Below are 24,866 nucleotides of genomic sequence, written 5' to 3'. Positions count from 1 at the left end.
TGTAAACAAGTAAGTGCTCGCGAGTAAAGACTCACCGAAGTTGATGGGCGTGTGTGTGAGGTCGTGGTCGAGGAACTGCCCCCACTGCATGACGAGCAGCGTGTAGTTGTCGTAGGGCCGGTTCGCCTCCGGCGAGAACTGGCTGCTCACGACCCGCGCACTCGGCAGCGGCTCGCCGCTGGAGGCGCGCGACCGCGGCGCGTTCACACCTGCGGCACACATCGGCAGCGCTGTCAGCTTCCAAGGTTGCCAGCACAGACACTTATGTGCCACTTTGTCTAAAATTTACATGGTTAGATCATGGCCGTGTAAAGATACAGATCAAATAAAAACTGAAGACCCACCAAATCGGGGCTATGGAATGGTTACATTCAAAAGTAATCGCCACACGCTTTGAGATGGATCTACAGCCGCACCAGCTCTTGCACTTCCTCGTCCGACTGAAACCGACGTCCACACAAGTCATCTTTCAGGTGTGGAAACCACGAGACAAAAAATCCGGGCTGTACGGAGGATGTTGCACAGTTTTCAGACCAAACCGATGAAGTGTAGCCTTCGTTCGATTGGCAGTGTGGGGGCTGGCGTTATCGTGCAACAGGACGATTCCATCCGACAGCATTCCGATAACCCGACGTCAAACGTCTAAGCCATCAATGAAAACATCCCGCATCTCCCCCGCCAAAGAAATCCAGAGCTGTTCACAGAAGTCTCGGTACGGTCCTGATGATCTTCCTCGACGGCAGGGGCTCTCTGTACGTCACTTTCTTCGAGCGTGGAACCACACAATAAGCAGTACTGTGCTGTCACCTTGCAAAAACTGGGATGCGCCATAAAGTAAAAACGTCCACGAATGGTCTCAGACGGCCGGCCAGTGTGGCCGAGCGGTTCTAGGCGCTTCAGTCTGGCATCGCGCGAGCGCTTTAGTCGCAGGTTCGAATCCTGCCTCTGGCATGGATATGTGTGATGTCCTTAGGTGAGTTAGGTTTAAGTCGTTCTAAGTTCTAGGGGCCTGATGACCTCAGCAGTTAAGTCCCATAGTGCTCAGAGCCATTTGAACCATTTTTTTGCTCACAGACGGAATCATCCTGTTGCAAGGTAACGCCTGCTTCTAACTTACCAATCGAACGAGGCTACGCTTAAATTATTTGGTGTGGAAACACTGCTGCATCCTTTGTACATCCCGGATCTTTCTCAGAGTCGTTTTCTCGTCTTTGAAGACCGGAAAAAGAAACATGCGTGGACATCGGTTTCAGTCGGGCGAGGAAGTTGGTTCAAATTTCTCTGAGCACTATGGCACTTAACATCAGTCCCCTAGAACTTAGAACTACTTAAACCTAACTAACCTAAGGACATCACATACATCCATGCCCGAGGCAGGATTCGAACCTGCGACCGTAGCAGTCACGCGGTTCCGAACTGAAGCGCCTAGAACCACTCGGCGACGAGGAAGTGCAAGAGCGTGTGCGGTTGTGGATCCGTCAGCGCCTGGCCCCGTTTTATGGAAAAGGACTCGATCGTCACGTCTCCCACTGGAATAATTCGCTGAAAACTTCGTTTCAGTATCTCGAATCAATCACGAAAAATGAAGGGAGCGTGTCTTAGGCGATTTACCGAGTATAAAAGTACGAGTGAGGGCAGGTAGCAAAGCAGTGCTAGAAAGCAGAGCCGGTCCCAGCAGTAGGCTGCGCTGGAGCAGACGTACCGTCGTCGTACTTGGGCGGCAGGATCCTCTGCAGTGCGGTGCCCGCCTTGCCCCAGGCGTCGTGCTGCACGTTGTTGCAAGAGCCGTCGGCGCTGCGGTACTTGGTGGACTCGATGCAGCGCGCCGTGCGCGGACACGTGTCCGCGATCACCGTGTTCAGCACGCTGAACTTGGGCAGCGCGAACGTGCCCTGCTGCGGCGTCAGCTGGAACCTGCAACGCGCCGAGGGCGCCGGCTAGAGACGGCTCTTCAGCAAGAGCTAACCAGTTCAGGAAAGATTATTGTGACCGACTCCAGTGCTAACAGAGTCCTTAAGTTCCTCGATTCATCGTGTTCCGTGGATCCTATCGAGATGGATAGCCTACACGGATGGTGACTCAACAGAAGTATACTTCAAAAAAAGGCAAGAAATTGTTAGAAACTACACTGAACACAGTTTAAATGGTGGACAATGACTGGTCTTCTTTGCGGAAAGGTCCTGGATCCAGTCGAGTCGAAAATGTACAGGTGTGCAATCCGGCCATTTGCCTTGTACGGAACACAATATTGCCCTGTAACATTAGAAGCAGATCAACGACTTGCTGTTATGTAAACCAAAATCCTTCGGTGAACATCTGTCCTGACGCTTCATGATCATGCGACCAATGATAAAATTCGCAGGCGGCAGGAAATGTCACTTATCTTTAAAAAGATGAGGGAAAGCCAACTATGTTGATATGAACATGTACTTCGACCAGATCAAAAAACCATAGCAAATCACGGAATTCCTTTGAAAGCCGGTAGTAAACGGCTTATTGGGAGACCGAGAGAACTCTGGTTAGGCACTCTCCATACAGACCTGAAAGTAGTCAATAAAATTTTTCTGGGTTTAGTTCAAATGGCTCTGAGCACTATGGGAGGTCATTATTCCGCTAGTACTTAGAACTACGTAAACCTAACTAACCTAAGGACATCACACACATCCATGCCCTAGGCAGGATTCGAACCTGTGACCGTAGCGGTCGCGCGGTTCCAGACTGAAGCGCCTAGAACTGCTCGGCCACCGCGGCCGGCTTTTCTGGGTTTGTGACCGCATTGCCAATATGTAAAACTACTGACGTTTCGGTCATTGTTGCAAGTGACCTTCTTGAGGCTGTTTTTGTTTACTGCTGAATGACAAAACTTGTCTCTTATATACCTGCAGGCGTGGCTGTTATCTAATTCTCATAGGCTGTTAAAGGTTGAAGGGGAGGGATGTGAGAAACTCTTTATTGTTATTTTTATTATTTCTTTTCATTGGTGGAAACCAGACATTTTGATTGGTGTTTGCTGTACTGCTTGTGGTTGGTGGATGTCGCCGAATGGAAAACCAGGCGGCAGCATTGACGTGGCGTTGTTTTGCTGCTTTCTAGCGCCGGCCGAGGCGCGCCATTACTCTATGTTCCTGCGGCCGCTACTGTCTCCCGCCCGCCCATGTGTGTTGCTTCACGTGAGCTGTCGTCCCGTAACACTGTTATTGCTGGCAGCCAAGATGTCGGAAGCCGGTACCCGTCTTCTCTGTTCGTGTTGGCTGGTCGCTTGACTATTTCTATTGCCTCTCTAACCTCCCTCCTAAAAGTAAAAGGCTGTTTCGCCAGTACGCGAGCTTCACCAAACTCAATCTGTTTGCTGCACACATCCTGGTGTTCTGTCACCGCCGACTTCGTGTATTGCCTTAGTCGGATATATCTTTCGTGTTCAGATATCCGTGTGCTTATGGGTCTTCCCGTCTCGCCTACATACGCTAATCCACATTCGCGCCTGATTTCGTAAACTCCAGCACCATGTAGTTTGTCAACTGCATCTTTTGTTGTGCGAAGAACGTCTTTTATTTTGTTGCTGCTTCGGAAAAACGGCTTGATACCTGCTCGGAAGAGAATTGTGCCCATCCTTTCAGTGACACCTTGAACATATGGTAATAGAGCCATGATTTGTGCTTCCTTCTACTCTCGTCTATTGCCTTCACTCTTTGTCGCCATAGTTCTGTCTATTACTTTCATCCCATAATCATTGGTACCAAAAGTGGACTTGAGGTTTTGTAGTTCACCCTTTAGATGTTGCTTATCGATGATCCTGTGACGCCTATTGGTTAAAGTTTGCAGGGCAGATTTCTTCTGCCTAGCGTGATGATGAGAGGAGGCATGTGGGTACCGGTGAGTACTGGTTGGCTTCCTATATACTCTATGGCCCAGTTTACCATCAGGCTTCTGTGAACTTGTACGATGAGGAAAGGCAGCACCCCATTGTTTTCTATCTCCAAAGTGAATTCGATTTTGCTGTACTAATGTTGCCGGCCTGTGTGGCCGAGCGGTTCTCGGCGCTTCAGTCTGGAAACTCGCGACAGCTACGGTCGCAGGTTCGAATCTTGCCTCTAGCATGGATGTGTGTGATGTCCTTAGGTTAGTTAATTTAACTAGTTCTAAGTTCTAGGGGACTAATGATCTCAGAAGTTGAGTCCCATAGTGCTCAGAACCATTTTTTTGGTGCTATTGTTAAGGTGTTGGTGGAAATTTCTTAATTATTCCTCCCCATGTGGCTCCGATATGTTGACGCCTTCGTCATCTGTTCGGTAGTTTTACATATAGAAAATGCGGTCACAAACCCAGAACAATTTTATTGACTGAGACACTGGCCGCCGAAACCTACGTTTATATTTAGACCTGAAGATAGTTGGTCTCTGCTCTGATCAAGCACATGAGTGTGCGAAGTGGAGACAGAGAGTTCCTACTACATTGCAAAACAAACGCTGAGGAGAGCAGAAGAAGAAGAAGAAGAAGAACGTGATCCATGGATGAACTATTTCTGCGATGTGTAGCCGCGCGGTCTGAGGCGTCCTGTCACGGTCTGCGTGGCTACCCCGGTCGGAGAATCGAATCCTCCCTCGGGCACGGGTGTGTGTGTCGTCCTTAGCGTAAGTTAGTTTATCATCATCATCATTTAAGACTGATTATGCCTTTCAGCGTTCAGTCTGGAGCATAGCCCCCTTATAAAATTCCTCCACGATCCCCTATTCAGTGCTAACATTGGTGCCTCTTCTGATGTTAAACCTATTACTTCAAAATCATTCTTAACCGAATCCAGATACCTTCTCCTTGGTCTGCCCCGACTCCTCCTACCCTCTACTGCTGAACCCATTAGTCTCTTGGGTAACCTTGTTTCTCCCATGCGTGTAACATGACCCCACCATCTAAGCCTGTTCGTTCTGACTGCTATATCTAGAGTTCATTCCCAGTTTTTCTTTGATTTCCTCATTGTGGACACCCTGCTGCCATTGTTCCCATGTACGGTGCACAGATAACTTAGTCTTGGTACTGACTTCCATCTTGCAGAAGAGAGTAGATCGTAGCTGAGCGCTCACTGCATTAGCTTTGCTACACCTCGCTTCCAGTTCTTTCACTATGTTGCCATCCTGTGAGAATATACATCATAAGTACTTGAAACCGTCCACCTGTTCTAACTTTGTTCCTCCTATTTGGCACTCAATCCGTTTATATTTCTTTCCCACTGACATTACTTTCGTTTTGGAGATGATAATCTTCATACCATAGTCCTTACATTTCTGATCTACCTCTGAAATATTACTTTGCAAACTTTCAATCGAATCTGTCATCACAACTAAGTCTTCCGCATACGCAAAACTGCTTATTTTGTGTTCACATATCTTAATCTCACCCAGCCAGTCTATTGTTTTCAACATATGATTGCCGGCCGCGGTGGTCTCGGGGTTCTAGGCGCGTAGTCCGGAACCGTGCGACTGCTACGGTCGCAGGTTCGAATCCTGCCTCGGACATGGATGTGTGTGATGTCCTTAGGTTAGTTAGGTTTAAGTAGTTCTAAGTTCTAGGGGATTAATGACCACAGCAGTTGAGTCCCATAGTGCTCAGAGCCATTTGAACCATTTTTCAACATATGATCCATAAACAATATGAACAACAGTGGCGACAGGTTGCAGCCTTGTCTTACCCCTGAAACTACTCTGAACCATGAACTCAATTTACCGTCAACTCTAACTGCTGCCTGACTATCCATGTAAAGACCTTTAATTGCTTGCAAAAGTTTGCCTCCTATTCCATAATCTCGTAGAACAGACAATAACTTCCTCCTAGGAACCCGGTCATATACCTTTTCTAGATCTATAAAGCATAGATACAATTCCCTGTTCCACTCATAACACTTCTCCATTATTTGCCGTAAGCTAAAGATCTGGTCCTGACAACCTCTAAGAGGCCTAAAGCCACACTGATTTTCATCCAATTGGTCCTCAACTAGTACTCGCACTTTCCTTTCAACAATACCTGAGAAGATTTTGCCCACAACACTGATTAAAGAGATACCTCTGTAGTTGTTACACTCTTTTCTGTTTCCATGTTTAAAGATTGGTGTGATTACTGCTTTTGTCCAGTCTGATGGAACCTGTCCCGACTCCCAGGCCATTTCAATTATCCTGTGTAGCCATTTAAGACCTGACATTCCACTGTATTTGATGAGTTCCGACTTAATTTCATCCACCCCAGCTGCTTTATTGCACTGCAATCTATTGACCATTTTCTCCACTTCTTCAAATGTGATCCTATTTCCATCATCATTCCTATCCCATTCTACCTTGAAATCTGAAACATTACTGATCGTATTTTCACCTACATTGAGCAACTCTTCAAAATATTCCCTCCATCTGCCCAAGGCATCCACAGGATTCGCCAGCAGTATTCCTGACCTGTCCAAAGTATTTGTAATTTCCTTCTTACCTCCCTTTCGAAGACTGCTAATTACACTCCAGAATGGTTCTCCAGCAGCTTGACCCATAGTCTCCAACCTGTTTCCAAAGTCTTCCCAAGATTTCTTCTTGGATGCTGCAATTATCTGTTTGGCTTTGTTTCTTTCTTCAACATAATTTTCTCTGTCTACCTGAGTTCTAGTATGTAGCCATTTTTAATACGCCTTCTTTTTCCTTTTACAGGCTGCCATGACTGTGTCATTCCACCAAGCTGTTTGCTTCTTCCTACTTTTACACACTACTGTTCCAAGACATACTTTAGCCACTTCTAGTAATGTGTCCCTGTATCTTGTCCATTCCTTTTCCAATGACTGTAATTGACTACATTCAACTAACTGGTATCTTTCTGAGATCGCTGTTATGTACTTGTACCTGATTTCCTTATCCTGAAGTTTATCCACTCTTACCCTCCTACGTATGGACCTGACCACCTGCACTTTCGGCCTCACAATCCCAATTTCACTGCAGATTAAATAATGATCAGTGTCATCAAAGAATCCCCTGAATACACGTGTGTCCCTCACAGCCTTCCTGAGTTCCTGATCTGTTATTATATAGTCAATGACAGATCTGGTTCCCCTGCCTTCCCAAGCATACCGGTGAATGTTATGTTTAAAAAAGGAGTTTGTGATTACTAAGCCCATACTGGCACAGAAATCCAAGAGTTGTTGCCCGTTCCTGTTGGCCTCCATATCCTCTCCAAATTTGCCCATAACTTTTTCATACCCTTCTGTTCGATTTACAATCCTGGCGTTAAAATCACCCATGAGCAGAACACTGTCCTTATCCTTCACTCTAACAACTACATCACTGAGTGCCTCATAAAAACTATCCATCTTATCTTGACCTGTCCCTTCACAATGCGAATATACTGACACAATCCTAATTTTCTTGCTAGACACTGTCAAATCTATCCATATCTGTCGTTCGTTTACATACCTTATTTCAACTACACTGGGTTCCATTTCTTTCCTGATGTAAAGCCCTACATCCCATTGTGCTTTTCCTGCTTTGACTCCTGACAGGTTGACCTTGTATTCTCCCACTTCCTCTTCTTTCTCAACCCTTACTCGAATGTCACTAACAGCTAAAACGTCCAGCCCCATCTTACTTGCAGCCTCTGCCAGCTCTACCTTCTTCCCAGAGTAGCCCCCATTGATATTAATAGCTCCCCATCTCACTACCATTTGTTTGCCAAGTCGTATCTTAGGAGTCCCTGGTTTGTCAGTTAGAGGTGGGACTCCGTCACCTCCAAAGGTCCGAGTCATTTTACTCTGATTGTTGCCAACATCATATTTAACGTACCAGGGAAGCAGGTTGCTAGCCTTACTTGCCCTGAGTCCCATTGGGTATTACCCCTAACGGTTGAGGGACTAACCGATAGATTTGGTAGTCTTTGCCGTATGAGCACAAAGGTGACCACGACTCATAATATGTCCGAGATGCCCTGCCTTATTCCAAAGTAACTGGTACCCCGACTGTCGGGACCACTTACTTGGCCACTCATACGTTGCCCGTGGTTCATGATCCAGGACATGACTACCGGAACCCACACCATGAAGTTAGTTTAACTTAGATTAAATAGTGTGTAAGCTTAGGGACTGATGACGTCAGGAGTTTGGTCCCATAAGACGTTACAACAAATTTCCAATTTTCCATGAATTATTTGTGTAAGCCTTAAGATAATTTGTGCCTTTGACAGTCACATTTAACCTTATATATTAGAATAGAATCCATTATTTTGATAAAAGCTGTTGCTGCTCCTGCCGTACTAAACAAATCCCGAGACTTTTCAGGCTTTCCCGATGGATCTGTTGTAAATACAATGCGAATGCACATCTTGCGCCAGAGACGACAACATCTACCACCACCTGAAGATGTCGAACTGTTGTTTTACTGAAATGTTGTGGGATTCACACCGTATTGCCTGGTGGAAAATCCGAGAAGTGTATCTGGATATTAAATAACTCCTGTTTATTGACTACTCTGGTATTTTTCAGACAATAATCACTTACATCTAGATTACTATTTGTAATGTACGTTTACTTGCTATTCGAAATTTTCAGTCCTTGAATATAGTCGGATAACATATGAAACGAGTCACTGAAGCTTTTAGTTGAAATGATTTAGGGAAAACTTCAGGAGTGTTAGCAAATGGTAGACGGCAAAATATTGGAAGTACTACAACTACTGTACAGCAGTCCTGTTTCTGGGTCCACTAACAAATTTTCGAAGCTATCTCTCGACACGGACGCTAAAAGAACCGAGTCCGACTCACACCGTGGATCACAAACATAATCTAGGGCATGCAAAGAGTGGCACCATTGTAAAAGCAGGGCAACACTCATAATTTACTGGCACACAGCGAGCTGAGCCTCACCAAGGAGAACAAAAGGTTCATTATGACAACACGCAGGACGTAGTTCTGCAAACCTTACAATACGGAGAAACAAACAACATGTAACTCCGAGCTCTGTATCTCCAAGTCGCTCTAGTGCTGATGTTAAACGCTAAACCTCTGGTTAACTGGAGCAAATGACCGCCTAGTTTGCTACTATGACGTGACATCCGGCTTTAAGTACCACTGCTTCAAACATCTCGTTCTCCGTGTCCGCTCATTCCGTCTGCATCACTGATCCCTACGGAATTACAGTCTCGCTACAGGTTAACCTTGCCGGCGAAGTGTGATGTGCTGCTTGCTGCCTGTTTGAGAGCTTTAGGTACGAGAGTGTAGTCTGCCGGCTGTGGCTGGACTTCACCGCTCGACGCTGCCACTACCGACAGATCACAGCCGTGACTTGTAGAAGATGAGAACCTGCTGGGTCTCCCTTTGGAGAAGAGCCAAACCGACTGACTGCAAGTTGCTATCTTCTGCTAGCTGATTGGGCACCTGAGTTCCACCTTTCAGGCTGTACATGTACCGCCTCCTAGCTGTACGATGCATGTGCTGAAGGAGTGCTGGGCTTTCGCTTTCACGACGACCACCATCTGGAAGATGCTGTGGGTACAGATCTAAGTGCGTGTCCATGTTCGAGAGCGCTTTAAACTCATCATATTCACAGAGGCGCATATTCGGGCCACCTCGCTGGTCCCCACCACCGCACCCCATTCCTCCCCGCTGCCAGACAGCATGCCTGACCTGCCGCAGGCTGCGTGAGCTGCCGAAGTGCTGTGCCTACCACTACCGACGCCTGAGCCAGCAGTCCGGCCCATTGCCAGCACGCCGGAGAAGACAGTATTCATTGTAGCAGTCAGTTAATAAAACGTTATTATAGATACCGCTGTCTCAATGACGCCTTCTGGCGTAAGACTGGAACACTCACCAGTCCTCGGAGGTCGGCATCCCACCCTTGCAATGTCCACGCCTGACCAGTCCAACCTCGACGTCCTGACCCGAGGGGTGACCGTTGCACGGTTATCGATTGGTGACATAAAAAAAACCATTTCAGTTTCGTAAATATTAGTAAATTACTATGAATTACAAATTAAGGTTTTCTGTAAGCGACACCATTGTTTACAAAAATAAAACTATTGGATTCAATCACCAAATTTATCTAACACATGAACATAATAATCCCAGGGAAGTATCTGGTACAGCTGTATGAAGTTAACACAAGAGCCTGTGCAAAAGACATGTCTAAAATAACAGGAAGAAATCATATACAGAAGGAAGCATGGACAGAAACTCGACTTAATAACAACTCCTTCCAGCAGAGAGATGGAAACCGGATGTGGAAACACCTACCACTTTTTTTTATTTACACGTCAAGTTCCGTAGGACCAAATTGAGGAGCAACTCTCCAAGATCATGGAACGTCTCAGTACATGAAATTACAACATAAAAGTAATAACAGATAAAATAAAATGTTTATGAACCAGAAAAAAAGTTAGTCTATAAGTTTAAGTAAGCGAAATCAACAATACAACAAGAATTAGCTTACTTTTTCAAGGAACTCCTCGACAGAATAGAGGGAGTGACCCATGAGGAAACACTTCAGTTTGGATCTGAAAGCGCGTGGATTACTGCTAAGATTTTTGAATTCGAGTGGTAGCTTATTGAAAATGGATGCAACGGTATACTGCACACCTTTCTGCCCAAGAGTAAAGGAAGTCCAATCCAAAGGCAGGTTTGATTTCTGTCAAGTATTAACTGAGTGAAAGCTGCTTATTCTTGGGAATAAGCTAATATTGTTAACAAGAAATGACAGTAAGGAATATATATATTGAGAGGCCAATGGCAAAATACCCAGACTCGTCAACGGGGATCGACAAGAGGTTCGCGAATTTATACCACTTATTGCCCGAAACGCCGATTTCTGAGCCAAAAATATTCTTTTAGAATGGGAGTTACCCGAAAATGTAACACCATACGACATAAGCGAACGGAAATAAGCAAAGCAGACTTTATTAGTAAAAATGGCAGCACTAAGTGTCTGAACAAGATGCTGAACGTGGGCTTTCCATGACAGTTTACTATCTATCTGAACACCTAGAAGTTTGAACTGCTCAGTTTCGCTAATCTTATACCCATTCTGTGGAATTAAAACGTCAGGTTTTGTTTAAATGTGTGTTAGATTCGCTAAAAACTGAGTCTTACTGTGATTTAGCGTTAGTTAATTTTTTTATAAGCCATGAACTTAGGTCATGGACTGCACTATTTGAAACCTAGTCAATGTTGCACAAAACATCCATTACTACCAAGGATGTTCTGTTGTGCTGTTGGGTTCTCTCAGTCACTACCAGCCTTCACTTAAAGTCATGGTGATGGCTTCCCACCTTATGAAACCAGGAGAGCCTCTCGAAAACATTGGAAAAACTGGATGTGCCCCCAGATCATCGCCATACTCGCCAACGCCGGTCAACCCTTGTTCATCGCTTCGCTGATCACAATCAGACTCTATTCATCTGCAGTGAATACTTGCTGATCACACCACCACTCCAAGCTCAGCAGTTTGGGTTGCGGTGTTATGGTAGCCAATGCATATGACTATAATTTCCTAGTCCGCGTACACCTCGTATCTCATCAATGATATAGGATGATATAGAGCGTTGTATGGGGTCCATGACGTGTTTTCGGATGGCAGGCACATATTTGAACCAGTTATCATATGCCTTGTGCACAATACAACGATACTTCCTTGTGGTTCATATGGTTCAAATAGCTCTGAGCATTATGCGACTTAACATCTGAGGTCATCAGTACCCCAGAACTTAGAACTACTTAAACCTAACTAACCTAAGGACATCACACACATCCATGCCCGAGGCGGGATTCGAACCTGCGACCGTAGCGGTAGCGCGGCTCCAGACTGAAGCGCCTAGAACCGCTCGGCCATACCAGCCGGCTTCCTTGTGGTGATCAGACTTGATCGACTGGAACCTTGACGACAAGGATACTTGACCTCAGGTCCCCACGCAGTCCAACATCGGGTCACTGTTCCACCCGAATGTCCCACGAATCTTGCTGTTGCACAATTCGACCATCTGGCCAAATCGAAACACACTGTCACGTACTGATAACACTGTCTCATGGGTACGCGGCATCTCCATGGCTTTCACAATTATCACTCAACATCTAACGCTGTTCAAGCCTCTTGTATACTGTGGTGTCACCGCCAGACACCACACTTGCTAGGTGGTAGCCTTTAAATCGGCCGCGGTCCGTTAGTATACGTCGGACCCGCGTGCCGCCACTGTTAGTGACTGCAGACCGAGGGCCGCCACACGGCAGGTCTAGAGAGACGATCCGACCACAGGAATGGAATATGTGCACCCTGACACTTCATACACAGCCTTCAGCTGGTCCTATAACTCTTGTCACCGATAATCTCCACAAAATTGCGACCTGATAACAGTTTAAGGTCGAGAGGAAAAACGTCTGTCAAAACAGCACATTCAAATTTCCAGGGAATAAAATGGAATTAATTGCTGTCGATTAATCTTAAAATGTTCGGTTCGTTCACTGTACACTACTTCCATGTAGCTACTGGACTCCCTGCCAAAAGTGAGCACATACTTGCTCACTAAAATGCAACGCTCGCCTAGAGCAACTGGAGAAGTACTAAAGCAAATTCCACCACATTACACGGGAGCGCACTTCTTATTGATGTGGTCTTCCGTACTTGGACATTAAATTGGTTTTAATAAAATCTTCTTGGTTTACAAGCAGCGTCACCTCAAATAAAACACTCGAACTTTCGATCTCAATTAGGAGTTAAAATTACTGAATGCCAGGGCTCGAACGATAATTTTAACTGCTACTAACGATGGTGGAGACAGTTCGAAAGTTCGAGCGTTATATTCGAAGTGACGCTGCTTGTAAACCGAGAAGATTTTTTTGAAGCATACTGCCGCGAAAGGCTCCAAAGACAAATAACTTATTGTTCTTGACCGATCAACAGTTTCTGACTTCAGAAAGTATACACATTAAAAGGTCAGAGGACACAAGACATCTCCTTTCCCTACAAGAGCCATCGACAGACCATCAGTTTCGCAAGTTTCAAGGCGCTTCGCGAAATTATTTAACATTTAGTCCTTTCAGCGAATTAGATTAAGGAACAGAAATCTGGAATCACAGGTTGACATATGCTGCTCGCAATAACCGAACTATTCTGTACAGCGGTGCTTTCTGCCTGAACTTCTGTGTTCTAGAAAATGCCTAACGCTCAGGAAAGTCACAAGCCCTTAAGCCCAGGTACCAGAAACTGTTTATAGCCCCAAAAGAGCAAACAGGACGAGCATATAGGCTCGGCCAGGACATAATACGTTACGTCTATACGAATCCTTTGCAGTTCACAATTAAGTGCATCACAGAAGAGTCATCGAGCCACCTTTAAGCTACTTCTCTACCGTTCCACTGTCGAACACCGCGCAGAAATAACGCTTAAATCCTTCCGTGCGAGTTCTGATTCTGTTATTTTATTGTGAGCATCATCTCCCCCAATGCAGGCGGGCGCTAAAAAAATATTCTCACACTCTGAGAAGAAAGTTGGTGATTGAAATTTCATGATAATGTCCTGCCGCAGCGAAAAACGCCTTAGCTTTAATGACAGCCACCCTAATTCGTGTATCATGACCGTGGCACTCTCTCCCTCATTTCGCTACGATACAAAACGAGCTGCCTTTCTTTGAACTTTTTAGATGTCCTCCGTCAGTCCTATCTGATGTGGCTTCCACGCCGCACAGCAATACACCAATAGAGGGCGGACAAGCATAGGGTAAACAGTCTGTTTAGTAGATCTGTTACATTTTCTAGGTGTTCTGCCAATAAATCGTAGTCTTTGGATTGCTTTCCACGCAACATTATCTATGTGATCGTTCCAATCCCGAAGTATTTAGTTTAATTTACAGCCATTACAAAAATTATGTGTTTTATCGTGTAATTGAAATTTAGGGGATTGATTTTAGTGTTCATGTGAGCGACTTACACTTTTCATGATTTAGAGTTAATTGCTCTATCTTATCTAAATCATTTTGCAATTCGTATTGATTATCTGATGACTTTCATGACGGTAAATGACAGCTTCATCTGCAAACAATCTACGAGCAAGAGAAGTGCTCGGATTGTCTCCTAAATCGTTTATGTAGGTCTGGAACAGCAGATATTACTTATGTTTTACTCGTTGACTTTCTGTCAGTTACAACGAACTGTGACTTTTCTGAAATAAAATCACGAATCCAGTCCCATTACTGAGACGATACTAGATAGGAATGTAATTGATTAGATGTGCCGGCCGGAGTGACGCTACGGTCGCAGGTTCGAATCCTGCCCCGGGCATGGATGTGTGTGATGTCCTTTGGTTAGTTAGGTTTAAGTAGTCCTAAGTTCTAGGGGACTGATGACCTCAGAAGTTAAGTTCCATAGTGCTCAGAGCCATTTGAATCATTTTGATTAGATGTTGCTTGTGAGGAACAGTGTCAAAACTCCACGGAAATCTAAAAATCAATTTGACGCCCCCTATCAAAAGCACTCATTACTTCGTGAAAGCAAAGAACTAGTTGTGTTTCACAAGAGTGATATTTTCTGAATCTGGGTTGGCTATTTGTCATCAAATCGCCCGTTTTCGAGCACAGTATATGTTACAAATTTCTACTGCAAATAGACGTTTATGATATGGATTGTAATTCAGTAAATTACTCCTTATTCCTTTCTTGGGTACTAGCGTGACGTGTGCAGCTTTGTAGTCTTTAGGTACGGACCTTTTGAAACTTCCCCGTAGAAAAATTTATGAGTTACTGTGATGGTAAACCTCTAAGTTATTTGATTTTCAACAGCTGAGCAAAACTGCATGTATTCAGACATTTCTCTCTTTACTCATTCTGATCATCACTAAATTGACACACAATATTTTTTTTTAGCGCAAAGCAATCTGACTTTCAACAATTCCTACAAAAGAATGTCCCTGAGTAACAATAACCTATACCTTTCAATAATCACTTACCTCACAAAAATCTTCGTTACTCAAACTACTGCAATACAGCGTGCGCTAATACTGCCAGCTGAATAAAATATTCTAACTACTGAAGGCACTAACTACTGATAGGCATGGTTAGCAAATGAAAGATTTTGATGGAGAACAAACAATGTATTTACCTTAATAATGTTCAAAGGTCATCATACATATAACAGTTGATGATATCCAATATTACAAATTTACTCTTTCTGATGCACACCCGTCCAGATCGTCCGCTCTCAAAATTCTTCCATCTCTCTCCCCACATCCACCACTGCTGGCGGATCACCTCCTTTTAACTGCGCAATGCTACGCGCTTTTCACATCCAACTGCCCAACACTACAATAGCAAATATTCCAACAATGCAAACCAGCCACAGACTGCACACAGCACAGTCAGTGATTTTCATACAGAGCGCCACGTGGCGTTACAAACATAAAAACCTAAACAGCTTGCTTATACTTCGTAAGAGCGAGTGGTTGTATATGACTGCTGTCGTATCAGCATACTCTGAAAGGAACCTGACTAGTATAGTATCTGGACCGGAAGCCTTGCGTTATGAAGTGTTTTAAGCTGCTTCGCTACAGCCCGGTAACTTAGGTAAGCCAAGTTGCCAGTTGTTCTTGATTCTAATTCTGGAGTATTTGCTTCGTCTTTTTTTTTTATGGAATTTCGGAAGGTTGTCCAAGTGAAACCTTCACACCCTTCACTCCCTTCAACACTTCACTCCCATGTTCACCCACCCACAACTCCTCGTTCTCCCTCAACAGATTAGAGATTAGATTAGATTAGTTTTTCGTTCCATAGATCCGTGTTGAGGAGATCCTCGTGGTTGTGGAACATGTCACTTTTTTTTAAAGGCTGAAATAACAATACTAATAGTATGAATATATACAATACATCATTTGTTTCTACTAAAAAATTCGTCAATGGAGTAGAAGGAGTTGGCCACTAGTAAGTCTTTCAGGCTCCTTTTAAACTGATCTTTATTTGTAACCAAATTTTTCATGTTCGCTGGCAAATTATTGAAGATGAGTGTTCCTGAGTAGAGGACCCCTTTTTAAACTAAAGTAAGTGATTCTAAGTCCTTGTGCAGATCATTTTTGTTCCTGATATTGTATGTATGAACTGAGCTGTTTGTTGGAAAAAGAGATATATTATCTAGGACAAATTTCATTAAGGAGTAAATATACTGAGAGGCAGTAGTTAGTATACCCAGTTCTTTGAAGAGGTTTCTACAAGACGTCCGTGAGTTTACTCCACAAATAATACGTACTACACGCTTTTGGATTCTGAGAACTTTGGTTTGACTTGAAGAGTTACCCCAAAATATTATACCATATGACATTATGGAATGGAAGTAGGCAAAGTATGGAAGCTTTTTCACTTTTATGTCGCCTGTGTCTGCTAACACTCGAATTGCAAATACAGATTTGTTAAGGCGTTTCTGCAGTTCTGTGGCGTGCTCCTCCCAACTGTATTTATTATCAAGTTGTAATCCCAGGAATTTAAGACTGTCAACCTCTTCTATCTGCTCTTCTTCGTACTTTATGCATATGCTGGGTGGAAACCTCTTACAGGTTCTGAATTGCATATAGTGAGTCTTTTCGAAGTTTAATGTCAGTGAGTTGGCTTCGAACCATTTATTAATATCCATGAAAATATCATTAGCAGATCTTTCTAGAACTACACTCGACATGCTATTTATTGCAATACTTGTGTCATTTGCAAACAAAACGAACTCTGCTTCTGCCAGTGTAACTGATGAGAGATCATTAATGTACACGAGAAAAAGCAATGGCCCTAAGATGGATCCTTGTGGGACAACACATGTAATTTCTTCCCATTCTGCTGGTGACTGATGACTTAATTCACTAGTCCCTTGCACTGACACCCTTTGTTTCCTGTTAGCGAGGTATGACTTGAACCATTTGGCAGCACTGCCCGTGACACCATAGAATTATAATTTATTTAAAAGGGTGTTGTGGTTTGCACAATCAAATGCCTTTGACAAATCACAGAAAATACCTGCTGCTTGTAACTTGTTATTTAATGAATTGAGTACATTTTCACTGTAGGTGTAAATAGCCTTTTCGATATCAGAACCCTCCAGAAATTCCAGCTGTGTCCTCGATAATATGTTATTTGTAGTCAGGTGGTTGAGAAGCTGCCTGTACATTAATTTTTCTAAAATTTTTGAGAATGCTGGCAAAAGTGAAATCGTAATGCCCGCCCAGGACCGCTGCTTCGCCCTGCGCGCCGCGCTACTCACTCCTGGATGAGCCCGACGCTGGCCTCGACGTTCTTCTGCGCCTGCTGGCCGGTGGTGAGCGTGCGGTTGGTGGTCTGGAAGAACTCCTGGTGCCAGGCGGCCGGCGTGCCCGGCGCGACGACGACGCCCCCGGAGAAGAGCGCCGCGAGGAACTGGACGCGCTGGCGCACGCGCTCCAGCGCAGAGGCGGCCGCCGCGTCCAGCTGCTGCGGCGTCAGCGCCGGCACCACCACCGGCGGCGGCGGCGGCGCCTGCAGGATGCCCTTCGAGCCCGACTGCGCCACTGCGGGAAACGGCCGGCTCAGCAAGTGTGCAGCCACACCACTGAACTACAGTGGTGTGCAAACTTAAGGGATGAAACGCTCCTCTCAAGTAATATAGCTCGCTGAAACTTGGAATATACATATAAAGAATTGTTACAGTATAGTACAGAAGTAAGTGAAACAAATACGCAATGAAACGACCAGAAATGGCACTATTCATCCTTTTGTTTTGGGCCCGTTGTATTGGCCGCGTTTGCAGTTAAAATTGCTGGATGTGAGGTCCGCCAGTTGTGCCACCGTTTTTTCTCAGTACCCAAACACGTTTCGGAACGACTGTTCCATCATCAGTGGATTAAATAAAAACGAAAATCACTGATGATGACACAGTGGTGCCGAAACATGTTTGGGTACTTAGAAAAACCGGTATTTTTAATAACTGGTGGACCTCACATCCAACAGAAATTTCACTTTTATTTAAATACAATAAGTACTCGTACACTGAGGTCACCGCGATTTACGACGATCCCTGGGACATTACAAAAGGCGGGACATGGTTCTCATTAGGGAGTGTGGTCACCAGGTACGCCACTGTATCCTCTCCAACGTGATTCTATGCTGGTTACAAGGTTGGTAAGGAGTTCTTGTCATAGGGCGTCCCTTTCCTCCACCCACGTGGTTGCCAATTGATGGACAGTCGTTGGTGCACATGGACTTGCAGCGGTACGACTCCCCAGCGCGGTCATAACTGTTCTGCAGCATTTAAGTCGTGGAAACGGGCAAGCCAGTGCATTCAGCAAATATCCTCGTGTTTCAAGAGCTCCTCCTCCTGCAGAGTTCAATGTGGTCGCATACTGTCACCCATTAAAACGAAGTCAAGGCCGAACCCATCCCTGAAAAGACCCACATGTTGAGCAGTATTGTGTCACAATAAGGATGACCGGTGAGGATACCATGTTCAAAGATTTGGAGGTCAGTATGCCCACGCAACATAATGATGATGATATTTGGTTTGTGGGGCGCTCAACTGCGTGGTTATCAGCGCCCGTACAAATTCCCAAACTTTTTACCGTCCAGTCCCGTCACTTTCCGGAATTATGGGGACAAAACGTACACCCAGTCCTCGGACGGAGAAACTCCCCGACCCGGCCGGGAATCGAACCCAGGACCATGTGATCCACAGGCAACAACTATAGTCACTAGACCACGAACCACGCAACATAGGGTCTCCCCACGGCATAACACCTGGACGACTAAAATGATGATATTCGACAAGCCGAACCGTCCCCTCATATGGCGAGAGGTAAAAATGAATAAAAATGCACCCAGCAAAATTGTCGAAAAACATCTGCTCTGTAGAACAGGTATTATAGCGAGGAAAGGCTAATGTTGCATTGGCATATTGATCTCTATATCTTTAAACACGGTACGTTCACCAGTCAACGATACTGAGACACTGCACTCCTTCGCCAAGTGCTTATTTTCAGGGTTACATTCGGCCGTGACTTAGTTTTTATGGATGATAATGCACGACCGCATCAAAAAAATGGTTCAAATGGCACTGATCACTATGGGACTTAACTTCTGCGGTCATCAGCCCCCTAGAACTACTTAAACCTAACTAACTTAAGGACATCACACACATCCATGCCCGAGGCAGGATTCGAACCTGCGACCGTAGCGGTCTCGCGGTTCCAGACTCTAGTGCCTAGAACCGCTCGGCCACCGGCACGACCGCATCGAACTGTGCAGATGGAGCAGCTCTTGGAAAGAGGGCATATTCGGCGAATGTACTGGCCCGTCCGTCCCCTCGACTAAAATCCCATTTACAATGTGCGGGACGTTTGAGAAGAAGTTATGCAGCGCGGCCACATGCACGAGTGACCATCCAGCAGGTGTCAGTCGCACTGCTGGAGGAAAGCCCACCCTACTGCAAGAACTCCTTACCAATATGGTGACCAGCGTGGGAGCACGAGGTGCTGCATGAATTTCCAATGACCACACATCCCATTCAGAGGAATGGCCTGCCTTTTGTATGATCAGGGCCCATCACACGGCGTGATGAGCAGTGTAGTTATTGTGTTTGAATGAAAGTGCCATTTCTGTTTCTTGCATTGCGTACGTCTTTCACTTACCTTCAGCAGTTCTTTCTATGTATGTTCCAAGCGTCATCGAGCTATGTTACATGGCAGTCACATATCATGAGAAAGTTACTTTCGTCCATAAGTTTTGGACACCAGTGTTTATACCTCACATGGTGCCACTAAAAAATCCGTTAATGAAGTCAGAAGAGTTAGCTTCACCGCCAATAAATTCTTCACGTTCATCTTAAACTGAACCTTATTAGTAGTTAAACGTGTTATGCCTACTGTCAACTTATTAAAAATGTTTTTTCTTGAAGAATGGACACCTCTCTGAAACAAAGTTCACTGAAAAACCGCGACAGTGAATGCCGCCTAGTGGCGTCTCGGGCATGTGACACGCTAAGAAAAGTGTATAAGAGGGGCACAAGTTAAGGCTGGTCATTCTAGCGACGATACGGGCCGCAAATGGGAGAGACTGTTATGTGCCGACGCCTTGGAAAGGGCATCTCGGAAACGGCTATGTTGGTCAGCTGGCTGCGAGCTACTGTCGTAAGCATCTATGAGAAGTAGTTGCAGAATGCTAGACGGTGCGTGTTGTTATAATGTGAAAACAGGCAACTTCATTTATGGTGTGGTCATAGGCACCTCTAACCACGGTAGCCCCTTTCTTGCATTCTGTCACGCGTTCATGTTGCCCCATCTTACTACACTGATTCCATATAAGTGACAGGCATGTGCATAATATTACTTCACTTCCACGACTGATGTCTGTGGTGGAGGGTTTCTTCATCATCTGGTACCAGTTCTGCACCATCTACAGCGCTCCAAAGGGACCAGTGTGCTGTTTTCTCGGGTTTACAAAAGTTTCATGTCGTTACTTACATACAAAACTGCTCCATAAATTACTAATATGCGCCACCGTCATCACTTCTCACATTCTTTAGAACGTAGGAAATTGCTACATACTCCTACCAATGTAACGGAGATTAAAGTGAATCAGCGCTTTCAGATCTGTTCTTCAATCATGAGCAGGAAAATCCAGCGTCAGTACGTCAATATACCTCGGAAGGTCACTACGCGCACATAGTCACTTTTAAGGCAAGAAGCATTGTCAGCACTGAGAATTGCCTCCTGATATCGCGTACAACGTAGCGACTTCGTGTTAACGTTCCACTGCTATCACGAGACAAAAAGCGCTCCTCGTCATAATAACAGCAGGAATGGAACACGAACCAAAGGTTTCAGGTCTTCTTCACCGACGATGGCAGAACTTGTCTGGGGCCTTGTGACGAGTAGTGCGAACGCAAGCAGGTACCAGTCCATGTTTCAGCCATGCAACTCCATGGATTGAGCAGGGAAGTAAGTCAGTCTTGTTTTGGACTGTTGTCATGTACGGATTTCTTTCGCGTCTCATTCCTATCAAAGGTAATTTGATCGCCGAGCGATAACCGAACAGGATCCTACAATCTTAGGCAACATTTTGGGTTCGTTTTCCAAGACGACAGTCTCCGACTACACGGCGTCCACGTCGCGGACATTTTCTTCAGCTAGGCTGAAATTAATCGAATGGTATATATGGCATGTGGAGTTTGCTGACATGAATCTGATGGACGCGCTTCAGTCCAGTTCAAACTCGCATTGTGTCGTTGGAAAAATCCCTCTTGAAACAATGGGTTATCAGGATTATTGAAGTATATCTACAAAGTAAACGAGATGGCGGACCGTAGGAACATAACAACTGTGGTCTGGTTTAGGCGATAGGAAGTTCCTTAGGTAGCAAAGATTGACAGAACACTGAAATGAAATGAACTGGCATTGATGCCCTAAACTCTCCATCTGGGAAAGTTCGGCTATCAGCTGCAAGTCTTGTTAAGGTGACGCCACACTGGACGACTTGCGTGAGGATGATGATGAAATGGTAATGAGGATAACTCAACAATCAGACCCCGAGCGGAGAGAATCTCCTACCCAGCGGTGAATCGAACCCGGGCCCGCTGCACAGCTGTCATAAGCGCTGACCACTCAGCAAAATAGGCGGGCAACAGAACATTTATGGTGGAATAAGTGAAACTGTACGTCTTGGTCACAGCATTGTATGGCACTGAAAAATGGACTGTGGTATAATTGAAAGGATTCGAAAGGTGACACTAGCGAAAGATATTAAAATGGATTCACTGGAGAACAACAAGCTTTTGTGCAAAAATCTGTGCCGACCGGTGTGGCCGTGCGGTTCTAGGCGCTTCAGTCTGGAATCACGTGACCGCTACGGTCACAGGTCCGAATCCTGTCTCGGGCATGGATGTGTGTGATGTCCTTAGGTTAGTTAGGTTTAAGTAGTTCTAAGTTCTATGGGACTGATGACCACGGATGTTAAGTCCCATATTGCTCAGAGCCATTTTGCAAAAATCTGTAGGGATTGAAGAAAAGCCTCTTGTGTGAACCACAGTTTGCTCTATTCGTGTGAAAAACAGTTTCCTTTAATCGTACACATCTTGCAAACAATATACGGAGATTAAGTGGTAGATCCCTTTCGCCCAGATTTCAGAAAGGCGCTCGACTCTGTAACATGTTGTCGATTACTGAGCAAAATATGTGATTGGCTCGACTGATATTTGACTAAAAGAAACCAATACAGGGCTGGATGGCCAATGCTCTACAGAAATAAAATTAAAATCGGGTGATCCCCAAGGGAAGCTTATTAGGACCTCTAACTAACTTTGGATGGGATTCATGTCACGTAATTTGGGTGGTCAAATCATTCGTACGAATTGTCCAGAATATTCTTCAAACCAATCGCCACCAGTTGCAACCCGGTGACATGGTGCGTTGTCATCCATAAAAAAATCCGCTGTTGTTTGGGAACATGAAGTCCATGAAGGGCTGCAAATGGTCTCGAAGTAGTCTAACATAACCATTTCCAGTCAATTATCGTTTCAGTTGGACCAGAGGATCCAGTCTGTTATACGTAAACGCAGCCCACAACATTATGCAGCCACCACCCGCTTGCAAAGCGCCTTGTTGACATCTTTGGTATATGTCTTCGTGGAGTCTGCGCGACACTCGAACCCTACCAGGAACTCTTACCACTGTTCGGGAATCGTCTGACTAGACCACGGTTTTCCTGTCGTCTAGGATCCAACCACGAGCCCAGGAGAGGCGCTGCAGGCGACGTGCTGTCAGCAAAGGTCCTCGCGTTGGTCGCCTGCTGTCATGGCCCGTTAACGCCCAATTACGCCGCAGTGTCTTAACGGATACATTCATCTTACGTGCCACATTGATTTCTGCGGTTACTTCAAGCAGTGTTACTTGTCTGTTAGCAATGACACCTCTTCGCAATCGCCATTGCTCTCGGTCTTTAAGTGAAAGCCGTCAGTCACTGCATTGTTCGTAGTGAGAGATAATGCCTGAAATGTGGTATTCTCAGCACACTCTTGACAATGAGTACTGAATTCCCTGACGACTTCCGAAATAGAATGACCCATGCGTCTAGCTCCAACTACCACTCCGCGTTCAATGTCTGTCGATTCCTGCGACCGCTACGGTCGATGACCTGAGATGTTAAGTCCCGTAGTGCTCAGAACCATTTGAACCATTTTTGATTCCCTTCGTGCGGCCATAATCTCGTCAGAAACCTTTTCAAATGAATCATATAAGTACAAATGACACCTGCGCCAATGCATTGCCCTTTTTCGTGCATGCGATACTACCGCCATCTGTATGTCGCTATCCCACGACTTTTATCACCTCAGTGTATACGCTTGATAGTGTGTATAATAAAGAGGAAGAATCCGATAGTATCCAACACCTAGATAAGTAACGAACCATCAGTTACGAAAATCATCAGACGATCAAAACTGCTTGCAAAATGATTTAAACGAGATATCTATATGGAGTACTCACTCTAAATAACGAAAAGTGTAAAGTCGTCCGCGTTTGTACCTTGGACAAAGAGTAAAGGTGCGGCTGACCTATGGAGAAACAGGCAGCGTGGAAATAGGAAGAGGGGCCAGACAAGGATGCTGTATATCGTCGAGTCTCTTCAACCTGTATAGGGAATGGCTCTAGAGAGAAGCTTTGAAAGGATGCGGAAACTGAAGGATAGGAGGACGCCTCATCAGTACCGTCAAGTATGGTGATGACCTGGTAGTGCTTGCTAAAAATCAAAGACAACCGCAACACATGATAAATCGGTTGGTGGAAACTGGAAGGAAATGCGGCATGAAAATGAATATCGAAAAATCAAAAGTGATGCGGATATCTCGACAATCGAGAACTGGTGGATGTCAAACAGTTCAAGTACTTGGGAAATTTGGTGACAAAGGATGCCCAATGCACTAGTAAAATTCGAGCAAGAATCGCTATGGGCAAAACTGCATTCTATAAAAAGAGGAATCTGCTGGCCAGCAAGTTAAGCTTGGAATTAAAGAAGAACCTGGTGAAGTGTTACATCTGGAGCATTACACTGTACGGAGCAGAGACGTCGACTATGAGAAAAAAGGAAAAGAAATACCTCGAAAGTTTTGAAACGTGACGCTGGAGGAGAATGGAGAAGATCAAGTGGACCGACCGGGTGACGAATAACGATGTACTGAGAAGAGTAGGAGAGAAGAGAGACATTCTGAGCAGTATTCTTCAGAGGAAGGCCAACTGGGTCGGACACATACTTGGACACAGAGGGCTAGTACGCGAAGTCACTGAAGGGAAAATTATAGGAACGGCGGACGAGGAAGAAGAAGAATTCAACTTATGTATGGCGTGAAAGATGGAGAAAGATACAGCAGACTGAAGGAAGAAGCTGAAAACAGGGAACATTAACATCAGAAATTCTCCGTACGAGGTCACAGACCTGCCACTAGGCAGAATACTACATAGTAATAATAATAATGAGTACTAAAATGAATCCGCTATATTTCTGTTACTCGATAAATCATGCAAAGGTATAAAGGCTGTAAATTCAGTACTTACGGATTACAATTACGAGTAAGTTAAACTGGAACGATGACATAAATAATGTTGTGGGGAAAACAACCAAACACCGCAATTTACTGGCAACGAACTTCAAAATGTAAGAGGTCTACGAAACGGACTGCTTACGCTATCCTTGTCCACCATCTTCTGGAGCATTGCTGTGCGGTGAGGGAACCGCATCAGAAAGGATTGACCGAGGACATCGAAAAAGTTCAAAGAACGGCAACTCGTTTTGTATTATCATGAAATAAGGGAGAGAGTGCAACGGACATGATGCACAAATTTGGGTGGCAGTCACTAAAACTAACACGTCTTTCGTTGCGGCAGGATCCTC

At 45.0% G+C, this 24,866-nt stretch overlaps 1 protein-coding gene across 1 annotated transcript in view; it reads right to left on the bottom strand.

The window, feature by feature from the left end:
- LOC126269481 (peroxidase-like) overlaps positions 1–24,866 on the bottom strand; it is a 188,311-nt gene that overhangs the window by 72,599 nt on the left and 90,846 nt on the right. Inside the window, exons 6-8 of the mRNA XM_049973997.1 lie at positions 17,221–17,503; positions 1,703–1,914; positions 36–209 (exon numbers count right to left, since the gene is read on the bottom strand). Of these exons, the coding sequence (XP_049829954.1) occupies positions 36–209; positions 1,703–1,914; positions 17,221–17,503 (669 nt within the window). The remainder of the gene's footprint in view (positions 1–35; positions 210–1,702; positions 1,915–17,220; positions 17,504–24,866) is intronic.

Source organism: Schistocerca gregaria, chromosome 1, assembly GCF_023897955.1.
Source record: "Schistocerca gregaria isolate iqSchGreg1 chromosome 1, iqSchGreg1.2, whole genome shotgun sequence".
NCBI classification, from domain to species: Eukaryota; Metazoa; Arthropoda; class Insecta; order Orthoptera; family Acrididae; genus Schistocerca; species Schistocerca gregaria.
This window is presented reverse-complemented; position numbering and strand designations above follow the sequence as displayed.